The 13,338-nt window shown below is 36.9% G+C and overlaps 1 protein-coding gene across 50 annotated transcripts in view; it reads left to right on the forward strand.

Annotated features, from left to right (window-relative positions):
* Positions 1-4: 4 nt before the first annotated feature.
* Positions 5-13,338, forward strand: part of CCDC7 (coiled-coil domain containing 7) — a 425,173-nt gene continuing 411,839 nt past the window's right edge. For all 50 annotated transcript variants that reach the window (XM_054522140.1, XM_054522141.1, XM_054522147.1 and 47 more), the window contains exons 1-4: positions 5-305; positions 5,460-5,789; positions 7,228-7,320; positions 10,116-10,199. In XM_054522140.1, coding sequence (XP_054378115.1) covers positions 5,511-5,789; positions 7,228-7,320; positions 10,116-10,199 — 456 coding nt within the window. In that variant the 5' untranslated portion in view covers positions 5-305; positions 5,460-5,510. The remainder of the gene's footprint in view (positions 306-5,459; positions 5,790-7,227; positions 7,321-10,115; positions 10,200-13,338) is intronic.

A 13,338-nucleotide genomic window follows, 5' to 3' on the forward strand; every position in this document is an offset into this window, starting at 1 on the left:
GCGTCAAGGCGCCGTGGCGCCGGCGCCTGGGACGTGGCGTCAACGGCCCCATCCGGCGCCGGCGGCGGGTGCCCGGCGGTCTTTGCTGCCGCCCGGGGGCGCAGAGGCCGGGCCTTTTCTTTCAGCACAAACGTCAGTTTGTAAAAGGGTGGGGCTGGAGTCTGAGGAGTTTTCAGGCTTCCGTCTCGAAGGAAGTCTGGCAGGCTCGGAATTGTCATCTTCCTCAGGCAAATAGTTTTTCACCTTAGAGCCAGCCTTGGCAAGGCCAAACCGCCCAGTCACCCGACTTCCCACAGTCTCAGCAGGTACACAGGGCGGGGAGCCTCGCAAGCGGCTCCCTTAGCAGGACCTGAGGGTTTCGGGAGAGTCCTGGCTTTGCACTTAGTTTTCCCGCTGCCTGGCTGCCTCCGTGGCGGTTGTGCTGCTTTTTATGCAGGATCTAGGATCGAAGGCAAATCATCCTCCTGCCGCTCTCCTCGATTTTGTACACTTTATCATTAAAGGATTTGAAATGAATGTAAATTAATCCTTGAAGGATGAAACCAGAAAACATTTGTCGTGGTGGCGGAAAGGGACGGATGCACTTGGGCGAAGTAATGCTGACATCCACTTCCTAGCATTGTTAGGAGGGATAAATGAATTAAATATGTAAAGTCCTTAAATATTTGCTTGCTAATACGAGTATTCATTGCGTGTGACTCTATTTTTGTATTTATGTGAACTTCATCGGAACATTTGTGAGGTTCTTTTTTTTGCACCAAGTGAGCGTTGCCTGCCTGCCTGCCTGCCTGCCTCCCTCCCTTCCTTCCTTCCTTCCTTCCTTCCTTCCTTCTTTCCTTCTCCCCCCCCCCCCAACTTTTTTGGGGGTAGAGGACACAATGCAATCCATAACAGCATATATACTTGTTCTTTTTTCCATCAAACTTTCTTCTTGACCATGTTTTCTTCTAGTAATACTCTATTTCTTTACTCCCTTTTATAGTAGAATTTCTCTACAGTGCTTGTATTCAATTCATTGTTCCTACTTCCTCTCTTTTGAACGGTAAGTCAGATATTTACCTCGATCATTCTACTGAAATTGTTGCCGTTCTTCAGGTTACAAATGGCCTACCTCCATGTTGCCAAGTCCAGTGTCAGCTTAGTCTTCATTTTACTTGACTCAGCATTTGACATAGTTCATCACTCGGTCCTTGGTGATATTTTCTTTTCCTTGCTTTCTATGTATATATACCCTTTTGGTTTTACTTATTGGCTCATTGGCCACTCTTCTTACGTCCTGTTTGCTGGTCCTGATGGTTTTGATGGAATTTTTGATGTTTGCTTGGACCTGATGGTTTTGATGGAGTTTCTTTGGCAATGTAATTTATTCAGAATTCTTTTGAGGCTTTTCAATTTTGTAAATTTAATCTTGGTTTCTGCATCATTTTGCTTGTAACATTAATTTTTACTGAAAGCATCATGTCACAATTGGTATGAGAAAAATGTAAAAGGGAGCAGGGCGCGCAGTGGCTCAGGCGTGTAATCCCAGCACTTTGGGAGGCCGAGGTGGGAGGATCACCTGAAGTCAGGAGTTCGATAACAGCTTGGCCAACGTGGTGAAACCCTGTCACTATTAAAAATACAAAAATTAGCCGGGCGTGGCGGTGGGCACCTGTAATCCCAGCTACTCGGAAGGCTGAGGCAGGAGAATCGCTTGAACCTGGGAGGCAAAGTTTGCGGTGAGCAAGATTGCGCCATTGTACTCTAGCCTGGGCGACAAGAGCGAAACTCTGTCTCAAAAAAACGAAAAATGTAAAAGGGAATATTTTGCAGGGGCTTTGCTTCAAGTTCTATAATGTGTTTATTTACTATTATCATCAGTAGTTTCCAAGAGAGCATTGTGTTCTTCCTTCAAATGGATTTTTACTGACAAGTTATCTTTACAAAGTCATATTTGATTATGATTTAAAAATTATGCTTGGCAACTATGCATTCAATTAACTATAGTGTTTCATCAAAACACAAAAGCAGTTGTATAATTCTTGGATGAAATAAACATTTTCAGTGCTATTAAGATATTTTTGTTCTATTGTTCACAACCTAGTTTAGAATTTTTATTTTTGAGAATTTTCTGTTTGTGCTTGTCAGACATATTTAAGGGCATGTATCCCTGGCCCCATATATATTATATATTTTTAATTTTAATTTTTTGTGAGTAGTCTCTTAAACATATATATGATTCTTTTCCAGCGGGGTGTCATCTACTTGTTAAAATCCTAATAAATGTTCACGTATTGAAATATCTGCATTTTGGAAATCCATAATTACATCAACAATTGTTATCTGCTGTCCATGTGTCCAAAATAATTGAGAAATTATTAGTTTTTAAAACTTTATTCAAAGTGGTTTTGTTTATAACATCTGTAAGTTTTATTATTTGTTTTTATATTTTATTCTCTGAAATAATATGTTATACTATTTGGTATTGATATTTATGTTTTGCATGAATGTGCTAACAGGATACCATCAACTTTTGCCATGGTTTCTGGCAAATAAAAAAAATCCTATTATTGGTCTCTTAATATATATTGGATGATCTTCTGAACATTAGATACTGCTTCTCCAAAAATTGAATCATGTTTATTGTTATTAACAAATATATAGGCCTTTATTTTCTCATTTTCAGTAGAATTGCTAATTATTTATATTTTTTCAAAACTGATACTAGCTTTTAATACTTATCACTACTGATGTGTATTTTATTAATGTTCAGGAATATGTGATAAATGCTGCTGATCTTTGCATCATTTTTTATTCTTCAGCTGGATTATTCCTCCACTGATTTTATTCTTTGCCTCAGTTTTTATTCTTCAGCAGTATTATTTTGTGATTACTCATGTTGTTTTATCTGTTATATTTTTCATTTTTTAATATCTTCACTTGGGTCTTAAAAATTCCTCTTGTACCTGTTTTATATGGCTGATATTCTCTTTCTGTGTGTTTATGTATTTTTAGTCTCTCTGTTTTAATGATTCTACAACTAAAACATGTTTTTTAGTTTATTATTTTTATATTTATTTATTTATTTGAGATGGAGTCTTACTCCATCCCCCAGGCTGGAGTGCAGTGGTGCAATCTTGGCTCACTGCAACCTCCACCTCCGAGTTCAAGTGATTCTCCTGCCTCAGCCTCCCGAGTAGCTGAGACTACAGGTGCCCACCACCACGCCCAGATAATTTTTTGTATTTTTAATAGAGACAGGGTTTCACCACATTGGCCAGGCTGGTCTCGAACTCCTGACCTTGGGATCCACCCGCCTCTGCCTCCCAAAGTACTGGGATTACAGGCATGAGCCAATGAGCCTGGCCTATTTTTTATTTTTTAATGGTCGTTTTTTTCAGTTGTCAAGTTGTTTTGGCCTATGAGCTCATATACCCTTGGGGGTGTCCCCTGTTTGTCTGGTAATCTATTATTAGGAAATGATCAAAAGCCAATTCCCAGCCTGTGTTCCTCCTGGAAGTTAGGGAAAGTATGTGGGTGTATTTGTTTTCAAAGTGCTAGATATTTCCTGTGGTCTGAATGCTTGTGTCATCCCCAAATTCGCATGTTGAAATTGGGCCCCAATTCAACATATGGTAGAATTAGGAGGTGGGGCCTTTAGGAGGTGATTAAGTCATGAGTGCAGCACCCTCATAAATGGGACTACTGCCCTTATAAAAGAGGTCTGAAAAAGCTCCCTTGCTCCTTCCATCATGTGAGGACACAGAGAGTAGGCACCATTTATTTAGTGTCTGGGCTTTCATCAGACACCAACTCTGCTGGTGCCTTGTTGTTGGACTTTCCAGTCTCCAGAACTGTGAGAAATAAATGTTTCTTGTTTATAAGTGATGCAATTTATAGTGTTTTGTTATAGCAGCCTCAACAGACTAAGACACTAGTGCTGCTGTAACAAAGTACCACAAACTGGCTGGCTTAGAACAACGGAAATTTATTCTTTCATGGTTCTGGAGGCCAGAAAACTGAAATCAAGGTTTCAGCAAAACCATGTTCCCTGCTAAGGGCTCTAGGGAGGAATCTTTCATTGGTTTTTACAAGCTTCTGGTGGATGCTAGCAATCCTTGATATTCCTTAGCTTGCAGGTGCATCACTTTAATTTCTGCCTGTTGCTATATGGTCTTCTTATAGTGACACCAGTCATTGGATTTAGGACCCACCTTAATTCAGTATGACCACATCTTAACTTTATCATATCTGCAAAGACCCTATTTTCAAGTAAGGTCACATTCAAAGTGCTGGGGGCTTAGGACTTGAACATATCTTTTTCAGGGACACAGTTCAACACATAACAATGGGACAAGCCAAAGTGTAGAGAGCTTCAGATAACAGAGTACCAGTGTTACATTACTCTATCTTAATTTTGCCATTGTACCTGACAATTCCCATGGTTAGGCATATACTTTTAAACTATTTGGGAGGTGGCATTGTCCTGAGTCTTAGTCAGCTTTGAGGGGAGAGAAAAATATAGGAATAAAAGCCCAAGACCTATCTAGTTTATACTTCCTTATCTTAGCATAGCTTTGATGCTGCCTTAATATTACCCTAATAATACCTTGGGCCAAGGCTCCTGCTCCTGTGGGAATAAAGATGTATATTAAGGACATATATTAGCTCAAATATGGGGGAAAGATAGGAGGAAAATGTAATTTTTCTTTTTCCTGAATGTATTCTCTCATGGTTGCTTCTGGCTTCTTCAGTCCATATATTCCCATCCTAAATGCCCCATAAAGAAATGAGCCTTTGTTTAGGGGTTTCTTAAGTTAAAAATTTTTTTGTTCTTGTTGTCTTCTGTTGTTAGGAATATTTTCCTTTCTATTTTTCATTTTTTCAGAGTTGATTTTGGGATTCGCCATCTTCATAGCAATTGATAATCCTTTTATCATTTTAAATCTGAAATGTTTTCATCTACAACCCCCCTTACTTACAGGAAATGCTATAAGTCCTATAGGTAAAATAACCCAACATTTTCCATATGGAGAGCAAAGGGTATAGAAAAGAAGCAAGATTTGTAGCCAATTTGACCTATGTTGTAATTCTGAAAAATTTAACACTTATTAGCTGTGTGACTCTTGGTTAGTCACTTAACTTGTCTAAGCTCAGTTTACTCTATTCCCATGTAAAATGGAATAATGATGTACATAAAGGGCATACCTTAGATTAAAAATGATGGAGCTTTTACTGTTATTATGCTTAAGTTTAAATAACTTCTTGATGTAAATTAGATATTGTGATAACTGCATTCTATATTTCTTTGTTTTGTTTAAGTTACTGTGACTCAAAAAAGCCCGAAGTGTAATTGTAGCTTCCAGAAGTTGCTTAATGTACTCTGAGCAAATTGCTAAAGCATCAGAAAAAGAGAAATGTAGTATGTGAATTTAATTAGAGCCTGGTGTTTTCTCTGAATCTCTTATTTTTTTCCACAGGGAGGAATAAGTTTTTTTCATCTGTAATTTGGAAGCCAAGTCAGTAACAAAATGAAACCAGTAAAGCATCTGTTGACCACCAGTAACAAATCGGCAAATGTTCCAGCATTAACTACTAAAAAAGGACTACATAATTTACCATTATCACCTGAACTAAAGGAAAAACATAATACAAAATTAATTCATGATAAAATTGAACCAATGGTCCTAAGATCTCCACCAACAGGAGAATCCATTTTACGGTATGCTTTGCCCATTCCATCGAGTAAGGCAAAGAACTTACTACCAGAAGATGAAATGATCGGAAAAATTATCAAACATCTGAAGATGGTAAGAGGCTTGTTAGTTTCTGTGTTGCAGGGCCCCCATGATCACCCCAGGTTTAGGATGTGCTAGGAGGACTCACATGACTCCACATATAGTCATACCGATGGCTAAGATTTATTACAGTAGGCACATGAGGTGAAATTAGGAGAAAACCAGATCTAAGCTTGCAAGACTCTTTTCCCTTTAGAGTCACCCAGGAGATGCTTAATTTCTTTAGCAATGAATCGTGACAACACATATGAAATGTCTGCCAGGGAAAATCATTAGAAACTCAGTGCCCTTGGATTTATTGGGGGTTGTTTACTATTCACTCTGTGCTTAGCATGTACGAAAATTTCAGACTCTCACAAGGAAAGGAGGTTCAGTATAAACAACGTTATACAAACAGTTTAGGGACAGTGAGCTGCTTCTATCAGTGAATGGGGAGAACCCTCCTGAAATCCAAGATCTCAGATGCCAGGTTAAGGCCAACCTTGCAAGCAGGCCTTCCTAAGTCCTGCATTTCTACTATGTTAAACTCTGCATTTCAGAAACTTTAGCTCTTTTTTTTTGTTTCTTGAGATGTAGTCTTGCTCTTTTGCCCAGGCTGGAGTGCTGTGGCGTGATCTTGGCTCACTGCAAATTCTGCCTCCCGGTTTCAAGCAATTTTCCTGTCTCAGTCTCCTGAGTAGCTGGGACTACAGGAGCACACCACCATGCCTGGCTAATTTTTGTATTTTTAGTAGAGATGGGGTTTCACCATACTGGTCAGGCTGGTCTCAAACTCTTGACCTCAGGTGATCCACCCGCCTTGGCCTCCCAAAGTGCTGGGATTACAGGCGTGAGCACCATGCCTGGCCGAAACTTTAGCTCTTGATGTGGGGAAAAATTTTCCTTTCTCTGAGTTTCTATTTTTTTTCACTGCGATCCAGAATTGAATTGTAAATGTACCAAATATCAAGTGAGAACAATGAGGAAGAGCACAAATATAAAAAAAAAAATAGTACATCAAACTTGTACATTACAAGTTTGTTGAAAGTTTGAGGGGTTAGGCCAGATAATTTTCTTTAAAAATTCATTGCTTTCTGGTCTCCATCTTTCTATTTCCCCTAACTCTCTTCAGAGGAGAAAGTCAAGGCAGACTTTGAGGAAAACTCTACTTAATGCTTCAACCACTCATGGACAGGCCCTCTCCGTTTTAAGATAGCTATCAACACAGAAATGGTAGAGTCATAGAGCATCTCTCTATTGCTAGGGAGTAGGGTTAAGGAATATTGCTTTTTCCTCATGATGACATGAAATTGGGTATGGGATGAAAAATTTAAGTTTATGGCACTGGAAGAAATAAGTCTTACTGGTAAAAAAGGTCCTGGCATAATTGATTAAATATTATTTACATTTAATACAATTAATTTTAAACTATTAAAGTATCTAATTGCCTTTGATTTTTTTTTTTTTACAGGTTGTTTCCACTTTGGAAGAAACCTATGGACATTGCGATCAGAATGGAGAAGAACCATTTGTAAAGCATGAACATGAAGAATTATCTTTATCTGTAAGTATATGCAACCCTAATATAGAGACATTAACACTGAAAAGGGTCGATTTTCTTTTTAAAAATATAAATTTAAAATATTTTCTTTTGGAGTACTTATTATATCCTCAGAATGAATTTCCCATCCATGAAAATGATCCTCTTAGAAAATTAACCCAACCAAATCCCTCTTGACCTGAATTTTGCCAAGAAGTTTGCAGAAAAGGAGTTCTACATACCCATTAGGAATGACCAAAATTTTAAAGATAGACAATAATCAAATTTTAGTAAAGATATGGGGCCACAGGAACTCTCATACAGAGCTGGTGGGAACACAAATGATACTGCTATGTTGAGAAACAGTTTGACAGCTGCTCACAAAGTTTAACATATACTTAAAAGATAACCACCAATTCCACTCTTAAGTGGTTATCCAAGATTAATGAACACATACATCCTCACAAAGACTTGTATATAAATGTTTATAGAAGTTTTGTTCGTAACAGCCAGAATAGCTACTGAATCCAGCAACCCAAGTATTTACTAACTGGTGAATTGATAAGCAAATTGTGGTATAGCATACAATGAAATACTCTTCACAATAAAGGGAACAAACTACTGACACATAGAACAATGTGGATGAATCTCAAAAACATTAGGATGTGGGGAAGCTAAATAAATAAGGCTACATATCGTATGATTCTATTTATATGAAATTCTGGGAAAGGGAAAACTGTAGTAAAGGACCAGTGGTTGTCTTGAGCTAAGGTAGGAGGGGAGAATTGACTGCAAAGGAGTACAGTGAAGCTTTTTGAAATGATGGAAATGTTTTATATTTTTATTGTGGTGATTACCCAACTATTAAAAGGACTATGTAATCACAATCCTTATCCTGCATGACCTTGTGGTTATTATGTTTTGAAGCCCTGCCAGGAATGAATCAAAGAACCAAAACTAAAATCTAAAATTGAAGTCCAATAGAAACTGGGATGACTAGAGGTGGGAGGGATGCGGGGTAAGGGTTGAAAAACTAGTTGTTGGGTACTGTCCTCAGTACTTGGGTGACGGGATCATTGGTACCCCAAACCTCAGCATCACGCAATATATCCAGGTAACAAACCTGCACATGTACCCGCTAAATCTAAAACAAAAGTTGAAAAAAAAAACACCAAAAATAAAAAAAAATGAAATTAACTTCACTTTCCTGTGGTCTCCAATACTGACAAAATTGAAGAAATCAGCCCTTCGGATACCCCCTTTATTTTACTGAATTTCTTTCCTCCAATGATCTTGTATTTTATTTCACGTCAACCACTAATTGACAAAGTGATATCCTGTAGTCCTTACCATAACTGTTTCATAATTTGAATTTCAGTCATCCTAATCTGTGGCCACCACCTCCTGTCTTTCCCACTCAGTCTGTCCAATATTCTGTGTCCAAAAATCCTTTGATTTCACAGGGAACCATAATCCATTGGTCCTGCTGCTTTTTTAGTGTCCCAAATCCTCCTTGTGCCCTTACTTACCCAGCTTAAATAGCATGGTCCACTATTATCATCACTCCCTTTCACACGTAGTTAACTCTCTTGCCCTGTTCTGCTTTACTGGTCTTATTTGGTTACATTATAAACTTGGTCAAATCAATTTCCATCTTTTCTGTATTTCTCTGTCTTCTCTATATTTGTGGCACCTGAATGTGGGTGGAAGAAGTAGGCTAATGGTTTCTCTTTATATTTGTGATTAGTAACACTAATCTGTTCATTTTCCTCTCTGCTGGATGATTATTTTAGTTTTTTTTCCCCGTCTCCTATATGATTATAGGTCTTTATTGTGACAAGAAGTATGTGAGCCTCTCAGTATATTATTTATTTATTTTATTTTATTTTTATTTTTTTGAGACAGAGTCTCACTGTGTCACCTAGGCTGGAGTGCAGTGGTGTGATCTTGGCCCACTGCAACTGCTGCCTCCTGGATTCAAGCACTTTTCGTGCCTCAGCCACCCATGTAGCTGGGATTACCGGTATGCATTGCCACGCCCAGCTAATTTTTTTTGTATTTTTAGTAGAGACGGGATTTTGCCATGCTGGCCAGGCTGGTCTTGAACTCCTGACCTCAAGTGATCCAACTGCCTCAGCCTCCCAAAGTGCTAGGATTACAGGTGTGAGCCACCGCGCCTGGCTCAGTATCTTTAAATGTAATGCTCAGGGAATAGATTCTTCATGGAGAACCACTCTATGAAAATCCTAACTGTATATAAGACTGTAATATTTGTTTATCATGAGTCAATTCTCTGATTTACGAATCACTACTTTACTAGAAGGGATTTGATCATTATGACATTTAAGCTGTAACTATTTCTTCCTCAAAGTTGTGTATTGCCCATTAGGTGACAGCAGAAGACTGCAGTTCATGGCAAGTATACAGTTAGATATCATAGGTAGTAGTCATTTTCTAACACCAAGAGATTTTTTTTCATGGTAATGATTACCTTTTATTTGGCCACCCAGAAATTTCAGTACTATAAGGCTGGAATGCTGGATTTTCTGGAACTGTGTAGAGATGAATGAGAGGAGAAACATAGCTGGGTATATGTCACTGATGGGCCACTTCCCAGAGTGTACTTTCTTTCATGTTTTTTCTTTGGGAGAATTTGCTAGTATGGCATTTGAAGCATGGCTTCTTGCTGTAGATGTTTGAAGGGACATAAATTACACAAAATTAAAATTTTTCAAAAAGTAAATATGCTAGAAAAAGACAGACATGCATATGGATTCTTAAATAGAAGTAACTTTATGTTTTATTATTCTTTTTAAAAGGTTGGGGATGATATGAATTCATTCTTGACATATTGTTCGCAATTTGCAGCTCAGCTAGAAGAAGCACTTAAAGAAGAACAAAATGTATGTATTCTGTATATACTGTCAAGTATAAAATATCAAACTTGTACTGGTTGTTGAAAATTGAATCTGCTATCCAGTCAACCAACATTAACCTAGATTCAGTGTCTTAAGAAATTATAAATGGCATTGGAAAGCATAATTTATTTATTTTTTATTCTTTTTTTTTAAATCATCATCAAGGGTTTTTACTATGCCCAAATGCAAAGATTATGCCACTGAACCACCACAAATAAGACATGAACTTTGAATTAATTCTTCAATAGTTGTGTGAATCTTAATGAATCTGCCATATTCCCTCACTAAGAGCATGTAAGTAGTTACAAGGTAGTTAATAAATAGTAAGGTTGTGGCAATCAGCATCAAAGAGAGAATGATTGGCCATTACAGAGAATGACCACACAATCATGGTTTAGTACCATAAGCCTTATCAATTAGCTATGAGTAAAATGTAAGACTACAGTGGAATTGTTGAAATTGTCTTTTTTTCATATAATAGAATACACTTAATTTATTGCTTTTTTTGGCAATAGTATTTAAATTGGCATGTAATAATTATACATATTTATGGGGTACATAGCGATATTTTGATACATACAATGGGTAGTGGTCAAATCAGAGTAATTAGCATATTCATCACCTCAAACACCTATCATTTCCTTGTGGTGGGAACATTCAAAATCCTCTCTTCTAGCTATATATATATAATATACAGCTATATATAATATATATATAATATATATAGCTGTATATTATATATTATATATTATATATAGCTATATATAATATATAATATATAATATAATATATGTAATATATTATAATTATATTATATAATATAATCTATATATTATATAATATAGATATAATCTGTTGTTAGCTGTGGTCACCCTATAGTGCTATAGAACACTATAACTTATTTCTCCTATCTAGCTGTAATTTTTTATCGTTTAACCAACCTCTCCCTATCCTCCCTCACCCCTACCCTTTCCAACCTCTAGTAATCATGATTCTACTCTCTGCTTTTATGAGATCAGCTTGTTTTAGCATTTGCATATTGGCAAGAACATGAAATATTTATCTTTCTGTTCCTGACTTATTTCTCTTAATATAATATCCTATAGGCCTTTCCATGTTGCTGTGAATGACAGGATTTAATTCTTTTTTGGAATTAAGAGTGAAATCTTTTTTGGAACTAAAAGTGGCTGAATAGTAGTCCATTCCCCCTATATGCCACATTTTCTTTATTCGTTTGTCTATTGATGGACATTTAGGTTGATTATGTATCTTGGCAATTGCAGTTTAGTGCTGCAATAAACATGGAAGTACAGATGTCTCTTCAGTGTACTGATTTCCTTTCCTGTGGATATACACCCAGTAGTGAAATTGCTGGACCATATGGTAGTTCTATTTGTAGTTTTTTGAGGAAACTCCATGCTATTTTTCATTATCGTTCTACTAGTTTAAATTTCCACCAAAAGTGTATATATGTTCCCTTTTCTCTGCATCCTTGTCAGTATTTATTATCTTTTTTCTTTTTGATAATAGCCATTCTAACTGAGGTGAGATGATATCTCATTGTGGTTTTGATTTACATTTCCCTGATGATTAGTGATGATGAGCATTTTTTTCATATACTTTTTAGCCATTTGTATATCTTTCTTTTGAGAAATATTCAAGCCATTTACCTATTTTAAAATCAGTTTTTTTTTGCCATTGAGTTGTCTGAGTTCCTTATATATTTTGAATATTAATCACTTGTTAGATGAATTTTTTTTTACAAATATCTTTTTTCATTCTGAAGATTTCTTTTCACTCTGTTGGTTGTTTCCTTTGCTGTGCAGAAGCTTTTTAGTTTGATATAATACCACTTGTCTGTTTTTGCTTGTGTTGCCTATGCTTTTGAGGTCCTATCCATAAAATATTTTCTCAGACCAATGTCCTGAAGCATTTCCTCTATGTTTCCTTCCAGTAGTTTCATAATTTTGGGTTTTACATTAAAGGCTTTAAGCTGTTTTTCAGCTGATTTTTGCATATGGTGAGATATTGGGATCTAGTTTCATTCTTCTGACTGTGGATATCCAGTTTTCCGAGCACCATTTATTGAAAAGACTGTCCTTTTCCCAATGTTCTTGGTGCTTTTGTTGAAAATTTGTTGGCTATAAATAAGTGGATTTATTTTTTGGGTTCTCTATTGGGTTCCATTGGTCTGTGTGTCTGTTCATGTGCCAGTACCATGCTGTTGTGGCTACTATAGCTTTGAAGAGTATGTTGTGTGTGTGTTTGCACATGTGTGTGTGCTTTTTTTTTTTTTTTTAAAGGGACAAGGTCTCACTTTGTTGGCCAGGCTGGACTGCAGTGGCACAATCATAGCTTACTGCAGCCTTGAACTCCTGGGCTTGAGGGATCCTCTTGCCTCAGCTTCCCAAGCTGCTGGGATTACAGGCGTAAACCACCATGCCTGGCTAACTTTGTAGTATATTTTGAAGTCAGATAGTGTGTTGCCTCCAGCTTTCTTCTTTTTGCTTAGGATTGCTTTGGCTACTTAGGGTCTTTTGTGGTTCCACATGAATTTTTAGGATTTGTTTTCTATTTCTGTAAAGAATGTCATGGTATTAATAATTAATATTGTTAAAATGACCATACTACTCAAAGCTATCTGCAGATTCAGTGAAATCCCTGTCAAAACGATACTGGGCTTAAGCCCAGTATCAATATTAATTCTTCTAATCCACGAACATAGGATGTCTTTTGTTTTTTTGTGTGTGTCTTCTTTAATTTCTTTCATCAGTATTTTATAATTTTCATTGTAGAGACCTTTCACCTCCTTGGTTAAATTTATTTCTAGGTATCTTATATATTATTTTGTAGCTATTATAAATGGGATTGGTCTCTTGATTTCTTTTTTTCAGCTAGTATATGAACATGCTACTGATTTTTATATGTTGATTTTGTATTTTGCAGCTTTACTGAATTTATTAATTAATTCTAAGAAGTTTTCGGGTGGAGTCTTCTATGTATATGATATGTATATGGTCATGTTGTCTGCAAACAGGGACACTTTTGAGGCCCTCCACTTAGTTGCTTTTCTTCCCTAGGAGAGTTCTGAGTTAGGTGAAACTAACTCAGTTTAGTGGGAACC

This window comes from Pongo abelii, chromosome 8 (genome assembly GCF_028885655.2).
Source record: "Pongo abelii isolate AG06213 chromosome 8, NHGRI_mPonAbe1-v2.0_pri, whole genome shotgun sequence".
Taxonomy (NCBI): domain Eukaryota; kingdom Metazoa; phylum Chordata; class Mammalia; order Primates; family Hominidae; genus Pongo; species Pongo abelii.